General features: G+C 43.7%; 1 protein-coding gene across 8 annotated transcripts in view; it reads left to right on the top strand.

The window, feature by feature from the left end:
- CD96 (CD96 molecule) overlaps positions 1-24,570 on the top strand; it is a 41,724-nt gene that overhangs the window by 14,811 nt on the left and 2,343 nt on the right. For 6 of the 8 annotated variants that reach the window (XM_065076021.1, XM_065076043.1, XM_065076016.1 and 3 more), the window contains 12 exons: positions 3,989-4,098; positions 5,567-5,783; positions 10,059-10,114; positions 12,397-12,487; positions 12,833-13,009; positions 14,213-14,266; positions 16,108-16,152; positions 17,069-17,143; positions 19,883-19,960; positions 22,173-22,253; positions 22,891-22,980; positions 24,138-24,261. In XM_065076021.1, the coding sequence (XP_064932093.1) occupies positions 3,989-4,098; positions 5,567-5,783; positions 10,059-10,114; positions 12,397-12,487; positions 12,833-13,009; positions 14,213-14,266; positions 16,108-16,152; positions 17,069-17,143; positions 19,883-19,960; positions 22,173-22,253; positions 22,891-22,980; positions 24,138-24,261 (1,198 nt within the window). The remainder of the gene's footprint in view (positions 1-3,988; positions 4,099-5,566; positions 5,784-10,058; positions 10,115-12,396; positions 12,488-12,832; positions 13,010-14,212; positions 14,267-16,107; positions 16,153-17,068; positions 17,144-19,882; positions 19,961-22,172; positions 22,254-22,890; positions 22,981-24,137; positions 24,262-24,570) is intronic. The other 2 variants (XM_065076066.1, XM_065076075.1) reach the window with 2 other exon arrangements.

A 24,570-nucleotide genomic window follows, 5' to 3' on the forward strand; every position in this document is an offset into this window, starting at 1 on the left:
TTCTGCATTTTTGTTTTGGAGAAACATGCTGTGGAGGAGACTGGAAGAGCAGCTCAGGATAAGGTGGGACGAGGCTGCTGGATCTCCAAACTGTGCTGTGCTGCTCCTATGGGTGCATTGCACTGGCCACCAGAAAGAGAAAACACTATTGTCTGGTTGAGGCTGAGGGCTGGCATCTGCAGAGCATGCTGGGTGTTAGCTCAATGGAGGGATGCGTGTACTCACTGTCAAAACCAAACTGGAGCAAAGCAGGAGACTGCTTAGGACAATCACAGAAAAGAGAGACTTGGCTGCTTCTATAAGCCAAAAGGAAGCTGGGAAGCAACATGACTGCTCTTGGTAAGTAAGCCTCAGGGGAGAGTGTGAACTCCAGGGAGGATATTTAAATTGTCCTGGCAAAGAAACAAAGGTCTAAATAGGGTGTGAATGGTTTTGACTACAAGTTAAACAAAAGTGGCAACCATTAGTGCAGCAATTTTGGGAACAGCTGTTTAATGCCAGCAGTGAGGGCAAAAGTCCAAACTACCGTGAAGATGGAGCATGGCAGGGATGTTTGGCAAGCTTGTTGTTGTGCACATGGGAGACTGGATTTGGTGACCCCAGAAACCTCTTCCTGACCCAGGTTTCTGTTAACAAGCCAAGAAGGATTAAAGTAAATGCAACAAACCTGGCACAATTGCACTTCAGATCTGCAAGGCCCACACGCCCCCTTTGCTTATACCTGGGGCTGTAGTTGCAGCACATCACAGAATCATAGAATCACACAATGTTAGGGATTGGAAGGGACCTCGAAAGATCATCTAGTCCAATCCCCCTGCCAGAGCAGGAACACCTAGATGAGGTTACACAGGAATGTGTCCAGGTGGGTCTTGAATGCCTCCAGAGTAGGAGACTCCACAACCCCCCTGGACAGCCTGTTCCAGTGCTCTGTTACCCTCACTGAGAAGAAGTTTCTTTTCAAATTTAAGTGGAACCTTTTGTGTTCCAGTTTATACCCATTACCCCTTGTCCTATCATTGGTTGTCACTGAGAAGAGCCTGGCTCCATCCTTGTGACACTCACCCTTTTTATATTTACAAACATAATCAGGTCATCCCTCAGTCTCCTCTTCTCTAAAGAGACCCAGCTCCCTCAGCCTTTCCTCATACGGGAAATGCTCCACTCCCTTAATCATCTTCGTTGTCCTACGCTGGACTCTCTCCAGCAGTTCCCTGTCCTTCCTGAACTGAGGGGCCCAGAACTGGACACAGTACTCCAGGTGTGGTCTCACCAGGGCAGAGTAGAGGGGAAGGAGAACCTCTCTCGACCTACTAACCACCCCCCTTCTAATGTTCAAGGGTTAGGACCAGGATTGCCATAGGTGATGTTGGGGGTAGCAAAGGGCTCCCACTGCCTCTTTAGCCTGCATCTTGAGGCCAGACTGGAGGCAGGAGAGACCTTGGTCACCATGGTGGATCACATTGGTCCTGCAGCAGGAGAAGGTTCTGTGCAAGCCTCGTCCACAGTGATGTTTAACCCAAGCTCCTGCTTCATCCCTTGATGGCCCCTGCATGGTGATGGCTCCAAGCATTTCGGTGCTGTTATCCCAGAGGCATAACACCTCAGGGGTAACCCAGCAGCACCTTCCTGCCCTGATGAACTTACAAAGGCAAAATTAGAGCCAGTATCTCTGCACATCCTGTAGAGGATGAGTGTGTTTAAACAGTATACACTAGATAACTGTGTCAAGGACAAAGCTGCGACTTCACCTGCTGTACAGGGGTGTGCTGCAGTAGGCTCCCCTTTGGGAATTTTCCTGCACTTCACAGGGCAGAGGGGTTGGACCAAGCAAAGAACAGCAAGGTACAAACAGTGCTGATAAGCAGATAAAACCCTCCCATTCTTCTGTTCTTCATGTGATTTTTATTTTTTTTTTTTAATTTCCCTGTGTCTTTCTAAATACAGTAATAGTGCTAATTGGGCATTGCTCCTTTTCTCTTGCTGATGCCCTTGGTTTATACCGGCATGTTTAATGCTGTTACTGCTGTCTACATGTTACACATGGGCAGCTCCTGTTCATATCAGCATCATTGTGGCTTTTTTCAGCTACAGCACGATGCTGCAAGCTGTGTGACTGAAAACGGCTTGCTAGAGAGAACTGAAAAATTCAGTTTGCAACACACCTCTTGCAGATTTGTGTTTTAAGGTAACCAGATCTTCTGTAATGAACCACTTCCACTCAAAAGAAGGCAAAAGACCTTAATCCAACCTACAAGTGGGATGGAGAAGGGTTCTAGTCACTAATGAAGTACAGCTCCCAACTACATCGAAGTGAAGTGAATTGAGATGTGTTCAACTTGTAGACACTGCAAAGAGCCTGCACAGCAGCAGGCCTACTGTAGGACTGACAAACACAGAAGGTCTTAGCCAACAGGCTGTTAATGGAGATTGGAATCAAAGACAGTGGCAGAAATAAGAACTGGGGACACATGACTATGAACAGGCAGAGGCTGTTTGCAGACTGAGCTCCTGGGGCGACTACTCATCTTTGCACTTCTCAAATGCCGCATGGCACTTTCGCACAGTATCTTGTCCCAGCAAAGTCTCCTGTGCCGTTTTCTTCCCAGGGAAGATACAGATTTGTTTCCTTTGCCTTTTCTTTTCCTTTCCATATTATCCAGCCCCTTTAGGGCTCATGCAGCCTGTGTCCCACTGTGATTGCTGGTTCCTCATCTGCTTCACTCTGCTGGAGAGTGGAGATAAGTTGGTTAGGCTGTTGGGTCTCCTGGGTAGCACTCTGGGTGCTGCTTGTCTTCGTGCCCCTGTGGCACAGGCTTCTTGCTGGCTCTGTCACTCCAGGCATGGGTGCCAGACATAAAAGAAATAACAGTCAACATGTTGTAATTGGGGCAACAACCAGAAAGTCCCCACTGCCAAATAACATGATTGTCTGGGACTGACAAATATTCCCTGTCCCCTCACAAAAAAAAAAAAAAAAAAAAAAAGGAAAAGAAAAAAGTAAAATATATATCTATTCTATCTCAACATGCAAGCCAGAGCTACCAAAGGAGAAAAGTTCAAGAGTTTCCCTCTGGTGTGTGCTGGTGCCTGCCTGCAGGGAAGAGGGAAGGCAGGTCTGCGCAGCGCAGCAGCAGGCAGGCAGGATGCAGCAGGGAGGCTGCATGGGGCTACCACCCGACACTGGGCTGAGGGTCAGAAAGATCAGTGCTCACCAAGGAACTCGTAGCATCTTCTGGCCATCACTGCTGCTCTTCCTGTTCAGATGCACATGTGCATACAGACACAGTGTTTGGACCACATCTGTGCTCTGTTCAGTGCATCACCCTGCCATTGCACAGGTGGACTGGAGCCCTGGCCTGGGAATGGGTAAGGCAGGAGATGCTGAAGTCCTTTTTTAAGTTGATGACAAAGGAAAGAGTGACAAGCTCTCTGCTTCTGCTCGCGGGCAGGTTGGAGAATAACAAAAGGAGCACTTACACTGAAAACCGGGGTTAATCTTAACCTGCCTGACAGGCTGAATAACTTGCTAAGTGAAAAGGAGGTCTGCAGATATCTTCAGAGAAAAGGAAATACAGGTGCATGAAATTGATGTGAAGGTTTATTGCTGCAGGAAAAAAAAAAAAAAAAAAAAAAAAACAACCTGTAAGAGAAAAATTGAAGCTTCAAATTAGTCTCATCTCCAAAATGAGACATCTTGATCCTGCAGTTAAGCAAAGTTTTTTATGAGTTGCCAAAAAATCCATTTAAAACCGTGAACTGGAGTCATGAAATTGCATCTAGAATCGGATGCAGGTCTTTCACTTAATAAATGTGTCTATGGGTAATGACTGAAAATTGCAGTTCCCTTCTAATAAAAAAAAAAATGCCTGTTCCTTGAACAGAAGGCTAGTCAGCATTGGCTTTTAAAGCACAATGAACACCACGTTTCTGATTTTCCTTCTTGGGCTTTTCTTTTTGGTTGCTGTTTTTGTTGTTGCAATTGCAAAAGAGGAGCAGCACTATGTGAAGGAAGCGCTGTTAAACCAGACTTTAGAAATCCCATGCCTTGAGGACACGACCTCAGAAAATTTGTCCAATTACCCTTTGAAATGGCTAGTGGTAAGTATTTTTCATCTCCAGGATAAATTTCAGAAGGAACTATGGGGTATTTTTTGTGGATTGAAATAGAAATGTTAGACTTCACTGTGTTCTGCAGAATCTTCTAAACAAAAGGTATCAGTTGTGTTGGACTGTGATAATAAAAAATACAAACATGGTTTTGCAACAAAGGCACAACAAACAATAGCTATTAAAGAAATAAAGAGGGAAAATACCACCTTCATTGCTTATAATTTTTCAGGAATATATGCAGAGCAGGTCTGTGCAAAGTAGCAAAGAACTTAGCAAATGTATCAGGATTAATAGATTAATATATTCCTTGTGTTGCATTTCTCAGGGATTTTTGCTGTAGTGAAGCTTTAGTATCTGAAAAATACATGGTTACTGCATAGGGTAGTGAGATATCAGGCTACTTTGAAACAGAAGAAAAGGGGAGGGCGGGGGGAGGCAACTACAATGTTGTTGTTTTAGTTAACCTCTGTGTCACAGATGCACACCAAAGACACGCAAACCCAGTTATCTAGCTAACCACATAAAAACTATTTTTAAGCAAATTGCTGTGAGATATAAAGCTAATTATATTTCTGTACTGTATCTCACTTTCTGGATAAATATCTGTATGCATGTTTTAACATAACCTTTTAGCATTAATTTCAGCATGTAAAGATAAGTATCAGGCAGCAGTATCCTTAACCTTTGCCTGTTATTTTCTATCTATTGTCACTGAGGAGCTGTAACTGTTGGGGGTTTTCTTAAAGATGATTCTCAAATATTTCAGGTTTTTTAGTCCTTTGTCCCTGCTCCTTACCTATTTAGATGTCTCCTTTGCAGTGCATTCTTAATATTAAAATTCTTAAGGACGTCCTTGTCCTTACCACTTTTTAGTGTTGTTAGTTCACTCTACAAAGTAGCAGAGGAAGGGGAAGAAAAAAAAACAAAGGTCAGCACAATAATATATGTGGGTCGCCATACATAATTTAGAGAATAGCTTGCAAATATGTACCGAGGCACAGATGTCCAAGATGTGCCAGCAGCACCTACATCAAAGGGTGCATGAGGGCATTAAGAGACGTTTAGCTATTATCATCAGGTTCTAGCTATTTAAAATCTAAAAGAGCACGGATTTTTCTGGAATTACATGTTAAATGCAACTGAATGGGGTGTTCAGCACAACTTAAAGATTGCTACAATGAGAAAGCAGCTCTGTTGCCCTCTCTGTGGGCTACAGAGACCAGGGCTCATGGGACACAGCTATGTACTCTATAGTTGATTAGTAAGATGATGACCGCTGTTGGTTTTGAAATTCTGAGAGAGAATATATTTGGAAAAAAATAGATGTTGCAAGTGTTCACTTACTATTACGTGATGCTGGGGGCGCAAGCGAAGTAGTGGGAATAGTGCTGGTCTACAAAACTATTTATGGGGAGTGTCTGGTCTTCACACATTGTGGGGGTCACTCTTTTCACAGGAGGAAAATGGCAGGAAAGAGGAACTTGTGACCAACTCCTGCCCTGCAGTATACAGGAACAGCAGCGTGCCATACAAGCAAAGAGTCTGCTTGGGCTTGAATAATGCTCTAAAGATTTTCCCCACCAAAATCATGGATGATGGCAGGGTGTTTTCCTGCCATGTGATGTACCACCCGGAGAGAGTCTGGAAGAGCAGCACCACCGTGAGAGTATTTGGTAAGGGGCTTATGCCAACTGCCCGCTTACTTGCACATGGAAAGGTATCACTCCTATCTGGTTCTGAAGGCAACAGCTTTTGAAATACACTGGGTTTTTGATATATACACATATGTACATTGGGTTTTTTTCAGCTGCAATGAGTTAAAATGTTAGTAAATAACCACATACTTTTTAGGAAGAATTTGAGGCCACTCTTTCAATTTCTGGCATCAAAAATAGTAAATCCATTACACATATATCAACACCACTGGCATGCACACTGCCACTATCTCACCCTGATGTGTAAGCTTATGTTGGCACTTTGCAGGTTACAGTTAAGCACCTCGGTGATCAAGATCTCTATGCCCCAGTTACAAAATGACTGTGCTGCTTGTGTTTAGGAAATCATGGCCAAAATTTAGCAAGCTACAGCAGTTTGGAACTAGTGCTGTAAAGCTGTATCCTCAAAGGCATGTGATGTTTGCTGCCAAATGCTCTGGTTCTGAAAATGAGGTCCTGCCTAATGGTCTCAAACTATTCAGAAGTGGCAGGGCCCATCTAATTCAAACACGTGGATTGGTATTTCATGCTGCAAGCCTTCTGCATCTTTGCTTATTTACTCCATTCCCTCTCTAGAGGCTTAGGAACCACTGTACAGCCACCAAGGTACAACCAAGTCAGAGCTGCGCTGCCCATGGAAAACTGAGCTGTATTTTCTGCTTGTATAGCAATGGGTCTGGAAAGCATATTTCCAATGTTCCTAAAATGAATGGGTGCTAAACAATGGGTGTCAAGAATCCTTTAGAATTGTTTGACTGTAGCCGCTTGCCCAAGGAAGCCTGTGACTTGGAGATGGCATGGATATGCAAGGCTGATGCTCTGAATGCAAAGAAAGATCCAACAGAGAGCAGAGAGGGAAAAAAAAAAAGGCAAAACCTGTATCTGGGGGCTGTTGGTCTCTGACACAAGAGAAATAAAAATAAAAGTTAGTAATCTGAAATTTCCTCTTGCGTCTGCATGATTCAGACATAGATTTACTTTTAAAAGTCAACATTTATTAAATAGCTACAGTGTTGCCTGGGTAATCATTCAAGTATACTAACATACTTGAACTCTCTCTTCCCTCCATCTCTGCTGATGCTCTTGCCTTGGTTTGTGTACCTGTTAGCTTAAGAGGTTTCTTTATTTGGCTTATTCTCTGAACTACTGCATCACGTGCAATCCCCTGTGCATGCACACACGTTAGCAGATCAGCACAATGGGAGAGAGGTGAACAAGAGAAAGCAACCGTGAGCCTTGGTGGGGAACAGCCTGTGATGCTCCCAGTAACTGCTGGCTGGTTTTGGATTGGGGTGCTGTGCCATCAGCCTCTTTCGCAGGTGTCCTGAAGGCAGGGTTAGGTGGAGGGGTTCCCAGAGAGATGGTTTGTGGTGGGTACCGAGGAAGGTCTCTCAGACCTCAAGCCAATAGCGTCCAGATCTTTGAGGAAGTGCATTTTTGTGCTCTTAGCCATTTCGTGTCTGACATTTTTCAGGTAAAATGACTACTTTGCATGCAGTCTCACTCTTTTCCATTACCATTTGCTGAGGTCAAGCTGCTTACAATTGCATCATACCAGCTCTTCTCCATTTACCTCACTTGTGCTGCAGTGGGAGAGCAGCATCTGAGAGCAGATGGTCCAGAGCCGCCCCTGCCGCAGCCCACAGGCCCCTGCCCTGGCAGAGCAGGAACAGGCAAAGAACAGGCAAAGACAGTGGCCACAATAACCCACAAATCTCCAGCTGACGTTTGGGCATAGACAAACAGCCACTTCCAATGACAGCACATCTCTTGTTCCTTGTGCCAAAGCTGATCAGGGAATGAAGAAATGAATGGTTATGTCCAAGCAGGTAGAACCAGCCTCAAATGGCCAGCGTGGGATCTCAAGCGTAATAGTAAGTGCATACAATGTTAACAGCACATTATACTGGTTATATTTGCTGTCCTGGACATTAGAAAGGACATAGCTAGAGGACCAAGGCCAGCTGAGACCTGAGGAGATTTTCTCATCTCAGCAAGCCAGCACTCCCCCATCACCCAAACACTCATGCAACTGAACCCCACGGGCGGAGGGGCACGGAAGAAGGGCAGAGACAATGGGCAGCTGCTGTACCATGGTGCTGTAATAGGCAGGAGGAGGAAAGGAAGGTACTGTCACCTGGGGAAAGCTCCTTGTCCACGTTCCCTCTGAAAAATGCTTCAAGGCTAAACACACCATAGACAGCACAAGTCTGAGGGGCGGCAGTGGCACTTCCCCACAGATGCTTGAGGTGGCCTGAGTACAACCAAGAGCTGGGCAGGAGAAGATGGGGAAGGCATGAACAAGTTTCTCAAGCTGACAGTCTTGATAGGTTGAGTAAAAACAGACATTCAATCTAGAGAGCTTTTTTTAAGAGGGTACTTTTGGACTGAAATGCTTTAAAAATATTTATTTTCTAGAACAGAATTCTTTTAGATACAAGTTTCTGAGAAAATGTATGGCCTTTTCATGTCTAACTTTGCCAAATATTGATTTCTTCTTTTTGTGAGAGTAAAAGCTTAGCAGCAGAAACTGCTATACTAAATATTGAATTTCTGCTAGACCCAAAACATTGGTAAATATCCTAGCAAGACAAATGAATGTCAAACTGTTAACAAGGGCTGAGATGTTAAATGGAAAATATCTATTAGATCGTTCAGAGCTGTGCTTGAAAGCTGCCTGCCGGAATAGTTACCCAACAAACATGACTTCTGAGAAGCAGACAAAAGCATCCAAGGCAGATGTGGAAAAGCATATATGTTCTCACAAAAAAAAAGAAAAGGAACAGGTACTAGACTAGATACAGATACTAGACTAGATGTTATTCAGCCTCCCAGCCAACTTTTAGCTGAGATTAGAACATACAGTTTATCAGACTTTTCCTCATGTCTGAAAAAGTATGGTTGTTTTCTGCCAGCCCCACGACCATCTGTACAGTTTTGGCAAGGCAGAAACAAGGACAAAATCTGAAGACATTCGTTTTCTGATAGAGAGAATTCCCACCCACCCTAACCACCCCCCCCACAAAGAAAAAAGAAAAAAAGATAAATTCCACCTAAAAAGGTACCGTAAGTCCAGAAAAACTTAAGGTCATGATATTTAAATGTAGGTCACTCCCAAGCATAATCTGCCAGGAAAACTATGCAGAAAATTTGAAATTAAAAAAAAAAAAAAGAAAAGAAGGCAGGAGAATCCTTGGTGGATTCGCTGTATAAAACAACAGTTTATAAAACAACTGACCTGAGCAGTTCAGGTCAGAGGGGAATGTAATGAACTGAGGCAAACCCATATCAATTGACAGTGTTAGGAGGAAAAAAAAAAAAAAAGAATGCTTAATGGTAGAGATTAAGTGAGATTTAGGTTAGAAAGGAAGAATTACATATTTCCTAAGCAATCCAGGGGCTGCACTTGTTTCCAGTCCAGTTTTAAGGCTCAGAAATGTCCAGAAGCACAATTTATCCAAGGCTTTTGAGACTTGCTATATGTTAGCACAGTTTAAACAGTCCTCACTTAATAAGTCAGTTAATATTACTGCAAACCAGTGATCCCAATGGCTAATTTAGAAATGCCAACTTGGAGAGGCTTATGGTACCTGACAGCTTTTACCTATAGAGTCAGATGCATCTAGAACCAAAATGCTACTAAAACAAAAGAAAACGCTTTTTCCATTTCTTGTGGATGTGTCCATCAGAGATGCGCTGCTGTGACATGAAGGTGAGCTCTGGGCTTCCTGGCAAGTCAAGAAGTGTCTGTGGTGTGAGTCTGTCACACCTCTGCCCAGGCGACAGGATGTGGAAAGCTGGTACCAAGGTCAGACAATGTCTTTGGGGATGGCTAAAGCCTTTGCAGATGACTTTGACTGGCGAACACCTGGAGTAACCTATAACTGGGGAGTGTTTTGCTTCAGCAAGCCAGGGAAGGGTGGCTTTGCTGCCAGAGCTGTGACTGCAGAATGATTTGAGCTCATTTCTCCAGCAAAGCCACCTGAGAGTTAGTTTAGATAGGCAGTGAAATACATCACAGATCTTGTGGTAGCAGCTGCTGATACATGCTTGTAAACCACTTCCTTGACCTCAAATCGGAGCTGTGTAAGTTTTTATCTTGTTAGGTGCGTAGGTAGATGCACGATTTAGCTTCCACTCTTTTTATGAAACAAGGCTGCTAAGTCTCGTTAGAAGTTGTTACTGTGACCTTTTGGTATCCATTACACTAACACATTTCTGTTTGCTTTCCAGCCTACCCTGAGATCTCTGTTAGCCTGCAGGAGGGCTCAGCTGGCACCTTGCAGAAGGTGAGCAATTTTGGAGCAAAGAGTAATGCCTGTGACTGCCATCATGCCATCCCAGCAGGGCCAAGCAGGTTAAGCTGAATCAGCTATAGGTGAGACCTCCAAACTGACCGAGCTCACAGAGTGACAAGCAAGTCAATGTGTTAATGTCAGACATCCATGCCCTTTCTTCTGAGAGATTCCCACCTCCACAGCAGTGAACTGGAAATAGCTAAGGGCTTCTCCATGGTGTGGACAGAATCTGAGTTTGCTCTAGCCCTAGGGAAGTCTCCAGGACAGGGTTAAGCAGCTGTGAGGAGTCGGTGGTGTTGCAGGGGGCTGTGATGCTCCCCTTCCATCCCCATTTGCTGGCTACCACCCATTAGCCTCAACCTGTTCTCTCCACACTGCTTAAAATCCCCTTCTGAAGAAGGCCATCCACTACCTGGGATGCTGCTCCGAGGGGCCAGGCAGTATCAGCCCCCACCTGCCACACAGCCCTCCTGGGGACAGGGAGGAGCAGGCCCTGTGGGAGCAGTGCTCAAGGCACCAACATGGCCTTGTGCGTCGATGGAAAAGTGATGGTCATGTCAGGCATAATGTGTTGTGCTGCATGCAGAACTCAGCTGGAGCAATCAGATGCAATGGCATGGCTGGATCTAAGTCTAAGGGCCCCTATTTAGGCCTGAGCAGTTACACATGTGGTTTGGGGCCTTTGTCTTTTATCACATGCTTGGTAACGGCAAAACCTAAAGGTCTGCTGTACCGCATTGGCCATTCTTAGTATAAAATATACTTGTGGCCCATAAAACTGACTAGCAGACCACTCTAACTACTAGCTATGGCACTTTGCTTCCTGTTGCATCCATCCAAGTTGAAGCTTCTGATCTGTGAGAAACCCAAATTAAGAAAGTTTTCCTTGGAAGAAGTGCTTGTAGGCAGGCAGAACCTTGTACTAACCATATCCACCTGCTTCAGACAAGCCATGAGTCAGTTGGTTCTGCAAAATCGGTATAATTTTCCTGCTGGCCAATTTCCAGGTGTAGTGTTGGACATTGCAGGCTTTTGTCTGCACCATCCTGCTGAGCAGACCAAGGGGTGCTGCTGTCATGGGACCAAGCAGGTGAAACTCTACCAAGAGCCTTTGTCCGCTCTTCACCTCCAAACCAACACCAACTCCTTTTGTTCTCTTATCCTCCCTTTCTTGCAGGGCCTAAATCTACTTTGGATGCTAGATTTGTATTTCTTCATAGGATGTATTTATAAAAATATTATGAACTAAAAGTGCCTGAAAAATAAGGGATTAATGAAGAGAGGGGAAAGCAATTACACTATGAGTTCAAAGGTTGTTTACCATGACAAGGAAAGCATTTCAGATGGGCAGTTTCAGTCTTTATACTGACTGATTGATTTCTGCTTGCTGAAATGCATCAGTCTTGCTTTCAATGAAATGTGTGAACCACTTTCTTCAAAAGTGGGTGCAAGAGGGTTTGTACTGCATGAGTAGCACATGCTTTTTTCTTTTTTTTTTTCTTTGTTTAAATGGACAAGGCAATTTCTCTTAGTGCTATAAGCTGCTAAGTAAACATAATTGGGAACATCCAGGCAGCATGAGGATGAGATGTCCCACCCTGCTAGTGCCCAGCCCTTTTATCCAGCCTTGATTTAGAGGTCTTTCCCATCTGTTGCTTGATGGAAAATCAAATTGAGTACAGAGTTTTTCTGAGCAATTGGCATACAGCCAGGACTACTGAATCTAAAGCATGCAATTCTTTGTGACTTCTTGAAACCTCTTACACATCATGCCCTCTATAAGAGTGTCTAATTTTGTATATTCAGCATAGCATTGTGCTAGGCAGTCATTTTCATGGGTTTTGTCTCTATCTGCCAAATGAAGAAAGGATTTATACAGCAATCAGGAGGCATCTCATTCTGCCCTTCCACACAGCGTGCCCATTGTTGATTCCACTGTTTCTCCACGTGGGTGTTTGTCATCAAGGTGCTGGGCTGGGGGCAGGAGGCTGAAGGGTCCCTCTACATCTCTCCAGACACAGCACAGGGCTGGAGGGTGTTGGAGGCCTGTCACACCCCAACCTGACCCAGGGTGATGAGGATGTCCCTGGGGTCTCATTCAATGGTGTCAGCAACCAGGAAAATGGGATAGAATGAAATGCAATGAAGAGGAAGCAAGTGCTTCCTTCCCAAGCAGGATGGTGAGTGAATAAGCTCTGTCTGTAAGGGATTTTGGAAGCTGGCAGCTGGGTGAGAAATGCCAGAGGTTAACGATTGACTTTTGCTGTCCACAGCCTAACGTGAGCTGCGTGGTGAGGAAGGCATTTCCCAAGCCAAGCCTTGTGTGGTACGTGGACAGAGTGAGCCTCATGGAGCAGCCTGGAGGTAAAGCAACCTGTCCATAGGGCAATGTTGCAGCTGTGGAAGCAGTTCCAAAGAAAAGAGATAGTTGCTTGTCTGCTCCTGCTGTGGGGAACCTGTCAGGGTGAAGGGGAGGATAAGACCTCAAAGGGAACAGCTGGCAAATAGCTGTGGTCATCGCCCTCTGAAATGGGAACAGTAGTTTGGCATAACTGCACTGCTCTTGCCGAATCTTTGATAGTGTCTCAGAAAAGAAACCTGCTGCTGTATGAGCTTGCTTTTCAGTGTCACTATTTTGCACAGCTCTGATTTATAGTTTAGAGCATAATAACAGGGTCTTGCAGCTTTTCTTTTTTTTCTTTTCCCAAGAAATTTCTGTTGAACAAGAAGACTCGCAAGACAGTGAAGGTTTCCATCAGCTGAGATCAACACTGATATTGCAAGAGACTCACCAGGCACATAAGACATTCTCATGTGCATGTCTGTTTTCCTTCCTTGGGAGTGAAAAACTGAACATTTCATCAGAAGAAATATTTGTTTCATTCGGTATGTTTTTCACAGACAGGACATATCTGAAACATAAAATGCCAAGAACACCAAATACATGTATTCTCCATTTTTTAAAATACTGAAGAAATGCCAAATATATGGAAAGTTTATTGTACAAGTTTGTCACATAGCTTCAACTTTGTGGTTTCTTAGCTCAAGTCTCTGTTCAAGCCTCTAAATGAGCTAAGAAACTCCTGCACAAACATAAGATACTTGCTATCTGTTAGGCATCATCTTGCTGCACTTCCCATACCCAAAAATACACTAGCTCAGCCATACAGTACCAATAAGACTTCATAATCGTGTGTTTCTCATTGAGCACTCCTGGTAGAAAGTCTGCATGTGCAATGCAGCTTTCTGGAAAATCAAACCCTTGGATTCAGGGCTATGTTGCACATCATTAATGAAACCTGCAAAAGGCCCCTAAACCATTTTGGGCAATAGAGAACCTCCTCCATAAACTGTACTATAAGAATTACCTACGAGATTAGGGAACTGTGGGGAAATACAGTCTCAAGCAGTTGGTGGAAGCCAGAGACGTGGCAGTCCAAAAGTTTATGGCATTCCTGAGGATGGAGGCTGGCCAGCAAGAAGGGCTAATTTCATTTAGCACCCTCTTGTGCATGCTTTGCCTTCAGGTGCAGATGCACAATTACACTTGTTTGGTTGGGTTTTTTTACTATGTGTGCTCCTTGCTGCACAGATAGTACAAATGAACTGCTGGACCCTTAGGTGACCTGCTTGCAGCTCAGCTGTGTTCACCTGTGTCTCTGGATACGCTTGTTGGTATGTTTTTCCACAAAGACTGCATTAAAAACCAGAGCTTACTCCCCTGGAAATATAGCTTCAGAGGAAAGACAGATAAATAACCATTTTTCTCAAAAATGACTCATTTCACACAATTTGCAGTTTTGTAGAAATGTATTCAAATCAGAGAGATGTCAATTAAAGAAGTCTACATTCTTGCCTGCAGGCTATACTAGCACTAAGATAGATCCAGATAGATCTGTATAAAAATGTTAATGTATTTAGATGTGGCAGAAAAGAAAGAATTAACTTAATTCTCAACTATATTCTGTGAAGGTGCCATACTAATGCACAACATGACACAACTCCCAAAATAAATTTTCAGCCTTTATAACAAAAGTATAACTACTTTTAAGAACTCCTTTCATCTTTTTTTTTTTTTTTATTTCACAGACAATAAGTCTAATGAAGCCTCATCCCAAGCTTTTACCACCATGGCTTCAGAAGGTAGGATAAACTAGAGCACAGAATAACTGGGGTTATGTTAGAGGTGTGGCTACACATTCCTAAAGCTGTTGGAGAAATGGTTTTGCAAATGTGTTTCTGGATGGGTATTAAGGTTCCCCTTTCTGCAGCTATGACTTCAGAGAAATTACAATAAGCAGATATTTTAGTGATGTAATCTATCATAATTAAGCCCAAGCATAATTAAACTCCAGCCTTGAGGGGCACTTAATGTTATTTCTGATTCTTCAGCTGGCATTTGAATATAGCTCTTTCAGCATCAAACTGATAATTAAAAATAACAGCCCTACTAATGATTCTACCTTCTGCTTAAGCATACAGCCAAGATCCTCGACGCTTTTGCCTAATTAAAGAACTGAAAGGGATATTTCTTAATTTCTGTAAATTTGGTAAATCTGCTCTCTGCCCCTGCAAGTTTGTCTTATTATCAGCTTATTGCAGACAGACAAATCGTTCCCTCTGCACCTCAGCTGAAGCCTTTTGGAGACATACCTCCTGCGGTTGTTCGCTCTGGTCCGCACGGGGGGCAGCTGCGTTCCAGCGCTGCGTTACATGAGTGCACCTGAGAAACGTTGTAGACAAACAGCATGGAAAGAAGTCTTATTTTCTATATGAGCTTACTTCTGTGAGTGCAGGGGGTTTGGGCAATACCCTGCTGGGCACCAGAAAGCCGTCCCAGGTACTGGGTGTCACAGAGGGAGGGGAATTTTTCTTGCACTGGCTTCTGCAAGGTGATGTCTCAAAGCAGTCCCTGCAGCTTGTGTCAGGTCACCACTCTGCTTCACCTTGAACGCTCTGTAGTGACATACCAGCATAATGGGATCTGGGCACACCTCGAGGTGCCCCACTACTCCTGGTTTTAGACCCATTGCATTTTTGGTAAGGGATCCTCTTGAGGACCTATCTCCTACGAAATTCTTGTTAGCACAAGATATGTTAAGATGCAATGCAAATGGAAGAGCAATGCTCAAAACAGTCAAAGGAGGTACAAATGCTTGCAAAAGAAAGCAGCTGCGAAGTTGATGATTATCTGCTTATGCTGAGATACAGTCTGCAGAGGGTCACTCCCTGTCCAACACCCTCCGAACATGCCTGACCACCCAGAGGTACTTGGCCTGCTTTCTCAGAGGTTTTTCTAATGAGGCATGTGCGCTTTCGTGGTTCACCTCCTTCATGGTACCCTTTGGGGAGATTAAATCCTTCCTCCTAATCTACTCAGGGGACACTTTGCCTGAAGCCTTGGGGGAAAAAAAAAAAAAAAGAGACAACTCTCTTATCCAGAATGTATAATACTGCTTGGGCAGGACAGTGTTTCTTCTGTGCTTTGCTGGCTGGATAACAGTCCTTTAATTACCAGGAATAATTCCCTTTCTCTCCCCTTCTTTGAGGACTCAGCTTGCACTTTTCTGTGCAAAGTGTCCCCGAAATTTCCTGTCAGGGTTGCAGTCTCTGAAATGCCTTGTGGATAGAACTATGCAGGTGTCACCACCAAGTCGTGTGTTATTTCAACCTGCATGCCAATAAGGTGCCTGTGTATAGGATAAAACCATGTAACTCACTTCTGCCTTTGGAGCTGAGGTGCAGACTGGAGGTGTCTGAGGCTTCAAACCTTTTTCCCCCAAACCTTTGTCTCCCTAGGGATTTCACAGGACATTTACCTCAGGTACTTCTTGTTTCTATTTGGATCACTTGGTTGGGCTTTGTATTGACAGATTATTTGGAAATTAAGTGTGATGCACTCTTACTCTTGAACCCTTGAATAACCCACTTTTCTAAAGCAAAATAAACACCTTTCTCAAAATGTTTGTTTTGATTTGTCGTAGGCCTTGGAAATTCAGCACTTCCATCAGCTGTCATGACTACCTCAGGTAACAGGGAAAAAAGAGCCTTCTTTATTACTCTATCAATAGATGTATGATCTCTGCTTGACCTGTGCTCTAAATGCCATGTACACAGAGCCAGAGGCGTGCTGGGGAAAGGTCAGTGTGCTCTGGTATGGATGGAACCTGTGTGCTGCTGGACAGGAATTTGTGACCTATGGAGTTACATATGAAGAGTTCTGACACAAATCTTGCTAAAACTGTCATATCAGGACAGCATGTAAAATGCATGCTGAATATCACATATTATTCTTATGTCTTTTTATAAAATCAAATTAAAACCCTACACAACTATGAATAAATTCGTCCTATTATGACAAATTATGAGAGGTGCATGTGGCAGAAAAGTTAAAACCATCACTTTTCCTTGACCCAGTATTAGCACATCATTCCCATTCATTAGTGACATAAGATAAATAACACTGTTTACCAGAGCACACATATGGGTAACCACATAAAACTATCTTAAACAATTTAGAGGAAAATCTGCAAGAGTAGGTGATCTCCTGGGCTTATATGGCTGCTGCATGTTGTCAGAACCATTTCTAGCAAGGCCCTGGATAGGCAGGGGACCACCACCATCCCACCATCAAGTGCATAATCCACCCCATAGCAGTTAAATTGAACCCTGTGTATAAAAATGTAAATAAATAACACACACAGCTAACCCATATGAAAGGCTCTGCGTTGATAAAGTCAGCTGTCTCTGATTGCCCCTTGAATTTTTGGGATGTTGTCTGAACATTTAACCTTAACTATGATAACAGAATTCCTGCCATGGAGTCTACGTTTAACCAACAGTTACTACAAGCTCTTTGATGTGGGTTGTTTTATGATCTATTAATATAAATTTTAAAAGACCTCATTGACTAAATGTGATACTGTGTAATCTGTTTGTCTTTAGAGCATCACTTGACATCTTTGACCTCTCTGGATTTCACAAGTCAGGCAAGCTTGGCCTCTATTTCCACAACACAAGGTAATAAATTCGGCCAAAATATTTTCTGTATTACTTCAGGAGTGTAAGAGAAAGTTACATAAACACAATAACCATCTTGCATTTTTTGTAGCAAACAATTTAATGTCTGTTGAAGCTCTTTTCTGAGTGCATTGTACACTAGGAAGTCCACAGTTCAAAAATCAATGTATGAGAAAATTATGTCTTAATTTATTTTTTTTCTAATGCTCCATTCAGGATATGTGCAGTAATTTCAACAAGTGAATACACATAGTGTATATATTTTTACAATACATATTCCTTGTATATCTTTAATTAAATATCATACAAATATAGAATTACATTAGAGCTAGAAAAAGTGCAACCCAAACATCTGAGCATGGGAGTACAAATACAAAGCACTGATAAACAAAATATTTACAGCAGGTGACTCAGCTCAGTGATTTGTTCTCCCGGCTGATGACACCAAGGCCAGGGGAGGTCAGGGTGACTCACTTGAGAGGATTTAAGCTCGCCCCCCCTAGGAAGCGGTTCATGCACCTTGAGGCAGGCAGCAGCCTGAATGGAGAGCAGGGGAAACTCTTGCCTGCTGAGTGGCTGGGTTCTGATCCCAAAATAAAGGGTTGATGCCCAGCAAAGCGCATTTTCTTGCAGCACAGCCTGCCTGTGAGCAATTTTTTCTTTTAAGTCTCTTTCCATGTTGAAGCCTGGCTGTCGATCCATGTAGGACTGGCTGGTTTTAAGCAGCAGTTAGACAGGCATTGGGGCTGCCTTCACCAACAGCAAGGTATGTGATCACTGCTATGAGGTCTGAATAAACACAGGCATGGCACACACTCCTATTTTGGAGACAAAAAGAGCCCATGCAAAATGGCAGCACAGGCAGCATGGGGAAGAGGCAATGTGACAAGTTGTTGTCAGATGCCATCTTCCCTTCCATAGCAGTGCCGAAGCTTTGGCTTGGAATTGATCCACCATTGAAGCAGTTAAATAACAATTTGGCCATTGGTAGTTGTGGCAGCCTTGTTCTCCCCACACTCTCCATCCCCACATCCTCCCCCAAAAAAATCAATTGCAACAGACCAACTTTCATGAGTCTATGGGACATTGAACATCCTCCTTAAGCTGTGTAACTGAATCCTGCAACCTGCACTTAAAGTAGCCTACATTAGGCTACAGCAGCATTTATCCAGAGACAAGCAAGTAATGCAATGAGCAGTGTGTGGGGTAATGCTGGCAGAAGACACTGAACACAAGGCTTGGTCCTGTCCCAGCAGAGTGCTATTTGGGAGCTGAATCACTCGACATAAAGCCCTGGGGCATGACAATCGAGATACTCCAGGGGAGGAGCACAGGTTGCAGCAGCACTGGAATTAAAGTGTGCTGCTTCTCATGCTGCCTTCCCCATCCCCAAAGCACAATCACTTGCCCAGCCTGGCTGACAGAGGGGCAGCAAAGTGTTTGTCCAAGTGGACTGAAAGCCCTTCTGTCTCAGCAAACAATTTCACAACAAAGGCTATAAATACACAATGTGAAGAGAGGGGATTCTCCTCGCTGGATCGTACATCTCCACTGATTGAAGAGGTACGAGGTCAAAGTCACAGTGTGAGCTGGAGCTGAGCCACTTCTCTTCTGTAAATAGTCCAGGAAACATCTGCCTTTTAACCAATGCCCCTGACGTGTGGCAGTCATGGTGTGCCAACCATGGGTTAGTGCTTCTCCTCCCGGCTCACTGCTGCTTCCCACATCAGTGCCACCAGCAGCTTCTTGAGCAGAGCCCTTTGGGCTGCAGCTGACTCAAGACACCAAGTCCAAGTCTACCCTTGTAAAAAAGGAGTTTGACTCAGTTCCTGTTGTTTTGCAAGTTTTTAATGAAATCCAAGAGGCAGCTGGGAACTGATAAGAGGGAAAAGTGCACAGAAATAGACCAGAGAAGGAGGAGGGGAGACAAAACCAAGGCTGTTAATGCTGCAGGCTGGTCTTTGCTTAGTTTCCACAATAGTTTTACCTCTGAGCCCAACGAAGCTCAGGCTTTGAGTGCTGGGTTACTGCTGCATTTCACCTTCTCAGGTTTGTTCAGATGGCTTAATGATGCTTTTTCCAGAAATGTGACAGGTGTTAGGAAATACGGACACTTTTTAGTAAATGTGAAATAGTCCTCTTGGGAAAATAGAGGTCTGCTTGCTAACTACCATCTGTCTGTGTCTGAATATCAGATAAATATCTAGTTCAGGTCTAGAATACTTAGCACTTCAAAAAAAGATTAAAGGAAAACGTTAAATAAGTTGCTATTTGGCACCAGGCATCGCAGGTATGACTCCTGTACACTAACGTCTTCAAAACTTCTCTTTTCTTGTTCGGAAAACAGTTTTGTCTCATTTGAGCTGGCAAAACCCTGTCTAAATTCTGATTTATGTAGGTTTGTTTATAAGACTCTATTGCCTTCAGGTCGAAGCAAGCCAGTGCACACAGAACAACAGATTTTCAGCTGAAACTCAGCTGAAATCCAAAAACGCATGCTTAAATGACCCATATGTTTTCTCAAAGTTTATTCATCTATCTCACCAAACTCCTCTTGAGTTCAGCTTGTGACAGACTAGACTCAGAATTTTGTGGTGCATGTCTGAGGGAAGGCAGCATCTCAGGTAGCAGGTTACAACCCTTTGACCTCTTTAGTCAGAAAACAGGGAAGAAAGAGGGAAAAATTAACAAGTAAAAGGGTCCTCTACAGCAATTTTCACAAGCTTGTATGTTTTTCAGCAGGAGCACTGATTTCTACCACAAAGATAAAAAGCTATACCAGCACCACAGCATTCACTGAGAGTTTGGCAACAGCACGTGAGTAGATGATGCATCTCCTTTGCTTCATAGGACTTTTAACAGGGGAGCTATGTAGCTAAATGTAGGCTGAGGGAACTGGAGCTGTGTGGCCTGGAGAAAAGGAGGCTGAGGGGAGACCTTATTGCTGCCTACAGCTACTTGAAAGGAGATTGTAGCATGGGGGATGTTGGTCTCTTCTCCCAGGTAACAAATGATAGGATGAGAGCAAAATGGCCTCAAGTTCTGCCAGGGGAGGTTTAGATTGGATATCAGGAGAAAAAAAAAAAGGGCTGTGAAGCATTGGAATGGGCTGCCCAGGGAAGCAGTGAAGTCACCATCCCTGGAGGTGTTTAAAAGACATGTAGATTAAGTTCTTAGGGACATGGTTTAGTGCCAGAGTTAGGTTATGGTTGGACTCAATGATCTTGAGAGTCTTTTCCAACCAAGGTGATTCTATGATGCTAAATACAGGTGCTGCAAATGTGTCACAAATTTAGCAAGTGTTGGGTTGCAAATGTACAGGGATCTGGATTATCTTGCAAAAAGTACAGCAGCAGGTACTCAGATTTACACGGTCCTCAGTCTGTGATACCTCTGTCAAGAATATTAGCTCTGTGGTGCTAATTTTCAGCTGCTCATTCATAGTCACCACATCATGCAAAAATTATTACTGAACATGGAAAAATTGTGTCCAAGCAGAGGCCAAAAGTCGGGCGGCGTAATCTGTACCAGCTTGTCAATACTTCACAGAAGCAATTCCCCTACTGAGTTGCACTGAGTTAAAAGAAAAAGGCTTGAGTCTTTCAAGCTGTCAAGGATTTGCAGCAGCAAAAGAAGAACAAAAAGCCTTTGAGTATCCTAGTTTTATTATATGTATTTAATTTCATAATATTAAAATTGAGAGAGTTACTTGGCAAATGTAGTGAGTACTAAGGGTAGTTTATAGATGACATAAATTACTGGAGAAGCTGAATAAAATCACAAAGTACCAATGAAGTCATGAGATAATATGGGGCAATAAAGGCTGGCTAATAGAACATTGAAAGGCAGCCTCATTAAAGATCAATAAATCAGTAAAAAAAAAACCCCTAGGGTGGACATTTTTTCACAAATCTTTCCCTTTAGAAAATCTCTACTCTGCAGGAGAAAGCTAGGAGTTATGTTATTTTTTAACATTTTGGTTTGTCTTTGTGCTTTCAGAACAGGCAGAACCTGTCAATGCACTTTTGCATTTGTATGACAGCCATCTTCTAGCTGAAGTGTAAATGCAGCAGGCGCTTTCCATTTTCTGAATATATTTTTTGGCAGCATAGAGCACACAACCACGCAATTAGATCGAAACCTTGTGGCAACTTCTAATGCTTCACAATCCTGCTCCGGTGTGGCTTGCTGGTTCTGATTTTTGCTGAAATTGTGCTGAATTACACTGCAATCTGTGGGAGGTACCGTGTGTTGCACCACTTGTTGCTTTCCCTACTGTCATGCCCTCCTGGCCACCACCTGAGGACTTTGGGGGTCTTCAGGCCTGTAGATGTCATTGAGGGCAATCTCAGAGCAGATGAGGCCTCTGAGGCCTACCAGCCCGTCCCTGTGCCCTCCCAGCACCATCGGCCTCACACAACAGGGGTTACCATTACCAGTTCAATCCTCTGATGCTCTAACACAAGCCATTATAGAGATAATAAGTAATGCTCATCAGCATGCTGTATAGAGCACAGTATTATGAGATCTCCAAGTGTATGTCCTTTTTTTTTTAAATATAACTTTTTAAAATGTCATATCTACCCATGCTTATCCGCATAAAATTGAACACCCAATAAACAAGGAGAAAATGATAACTGAATTGAATTAATGTCCAAAACTCTCAAGTGAATTTTTAGAGTGCCCTAAAATTGGACTGATTTTGATAAAATTTTTTAATACATACAGATATTTATTTTTATACACACACATGCCTGTGTGGTCAGTTTTAATCAGAACCAGCACCTCATGAGAAAGAGGTTTTCCTGGCTCTGTCCAGTTACTCGTTTACATCATTTAAACAATGGATTTTTTTTCTCAGATTTAGAAATCAGCAATTATACTGGAGACTTTCAGGTATCTCAGCTATTTCATTTGTTGTTTGCATCAGAGAAAAGCGAAGGGAATAAAATAGACACAGTTGAGCCTAATGAAGCAGTCACGTACAGGCTTGTGAGATAATTGAAGCATATTATTTCTTTTTGTACAGATTTGAACAATTCCACCACTGAATCCCCTCAAAGCCTCAGGAATGCCACACGCTCCCCTGAGAATACAACCCTGGTGCATCGTAAGTGTCGTGGCAGCTCTGGAAACACTGTGCCATTGTCTAGTTGCATATTTTAGCTATTATTTCGTAAGATGCAAACACAGAGATGGCTAGAAAAAACAGGAACGTATCCTTAGGCAGCGCTGATCTTAAACGTAGGTAGCTTAGCTGTATTAGGAAAGGCAAAATATCTGCCTACAAACAGATGAAAGATGATTTTTGTGGTTCAGACACAGTACTTGACAGAGGAGACTGAGGTTTCACTCAGTCACGGCAGAAGCAGACTCTTTGTGTTGCCACTAAGCCACTTAATATCTTTAGCTTTTTCATTACCATCAAAGAGGGAAAAAGCTTATCATTCTCCCAGACTGCTGTGCAGCTCAATGCTGGCCTGCTGGAACAGCTTAATAGGTATTTTCTAATAGTCTTTCTTTCTTCTAATAGTCTTTAATTTGATAAAAGCGCATTTTTTTGTCATGTTGTAGGTCAAAAATGTAGGCATCTTGGCAAGTGAATTTTGACACCCTGATTCTGGAATTTGATTCCCAGTCTTCAGCGGGGCTTCAAAACACAACTTTCACCACAAAAAAAAAACAAACCAAACCAAAACAAAACAAAAAGAAGTTACTAAAAATGTTTTGTGCCCTTATCTTTTTAGGTAACTTGTCCTTCAGCATCACAGACCAGACAATTTCAGTTACCAAAGAGAAAGATTTCTTTACTACCAGCAGTCTGCTCAATAGCACTGGTGAGACATTATCAAACAAATCCTCTTCTTTCAGCATGCTGTTGCAGTAAGCAAGAAAAGCAGAGAAGCACGAAACCTGGAGCATCACGTACATTTGAGTAGGGGAGTTCAAAAAAGGGAAAAGATATGAAAAGGAGAGTCATGGCTGCTGTGTCCCCACATCGCGGGTTGTCACAGGCTTTTGGCATCACTGACGTGTTTCTCCATCCACAAGCAATGCCCCAGTGCCTCTTTTCTTCCAGCAGCAAAATTTGGCTGGTCACACTCCCATGCCCCAGGTGCCACTCACAGTTCGTGCAGCATGGTGGACTTGGCACCTGGCTGTGGCACTGGCTGCCACTGTGGCTCAAACCCAGGCTGGGTGACGTACCAGTACGACCAACCTTGCAATGTGTCATGATATGCCAGCACATGGGAGGTGACACTGAAGTGGCATCGCCCAGTGACTTTCGTGCTCCAGCCCTCTCTGAAACACAGCCCAATGCTGCACCCTCAGCAGCAGCTGGAGGAGGACCGTGTTCCTCCTCTCTTTCCTCCCCATAGCCAGGACCCTGAGCACACCTCTTTCAGCCATCAGCACCCCAAAGGTGGCTGTGCGGAAGGAGGCAGCAGGGGGATCCCAGCACTCTGGTGGGAAGAGGCAGCCAGAGTGAGGTGGGGATTCTGCACTGCCAATGAGACCCCATCTCAAAAGGCGGCTGCACCCTTAGCCAGATGTTTTTGCAGGGTTTGGTGTCAGCAGTGTGAAAAATAAGCTGGTGTGAAGGGGGGCTGGGGTGGGCAGCTGTGCTCGGCTGCAACAGGACATGCTTCCTCTTCTCAGAGAAGCTCATGGGGTTATAAAGAAAACTGATGGGTTTTTGATTAAACGCTTGTGGGGCTGTGCCCGAATAATATCGTTATGTGAACTGATGGGTGGCTGAAATCAGCCCACAAACCCAGTCAGAACAAAAGTGGGTTAAGTCCATGGAACAGAGTTGTAATGCTCAGAGTTTGGGATCCTCAGCTTGGGAACCCAGCAGTCGGGTGTTGATCTGGGGCTGCGTTGTCACCAGCACTGTGCCCAGTTGGGAGCAGCGAGCCGCAGGCAGCAAGCTCAGATTTCCCTCCTCCCCTGTGGACATCTGGCTGAGCTCTGTCTCGTGTGTCCCTTCCAGGCGGCATGAAGAACATGAAATCCAGTCACTTCCCCTGGCCAACAGTGGTGGCCCTCCTGCTCCTCTTCTGCAGCTTTCTAATAGCTTTAGGCATCAGGAAATGGTGTCGGTACCAGAAAGAGATGTAAGTACTAAGGAGGGGAACCACAGGGGTGGGAGTGGTGGCACATAGGACAACACAAACTGTAACCCAGCTGTTTGGATTTACACATTTTTATTGAGACTATCTGTAGTGCACAAGGCCTTTAAGCACATGGATTGCTAACACAATTTTTTTCATAGAGCAATATGAAATATGGAGTGTTCTTAGTCCTTTTATCTGTTCTATGGGTTCTCTATAAAATAAACTTTAAAAAAAGAGCCACCGTACAGCTTCAGGGTGTGAGAGAAGAATACAAGTCAATTGTTTTTCCCCAGAGCCCCCCGCTTCTAT

This window comes from Columba livia, chromosome 1 (genome assembly GCF_036013475.1).
Source record: "Columba livia isolate bColLiv1 breed racing homer chromosome 1, bColLiv1.pat.W.v2, whole genome shotgun sequence".
Classification (NCBI taxonomy): Eukaryota; Metazoa; Chordata; class Aves; order Columbiformes; family Columbidae; genus Columba; species Columba livia.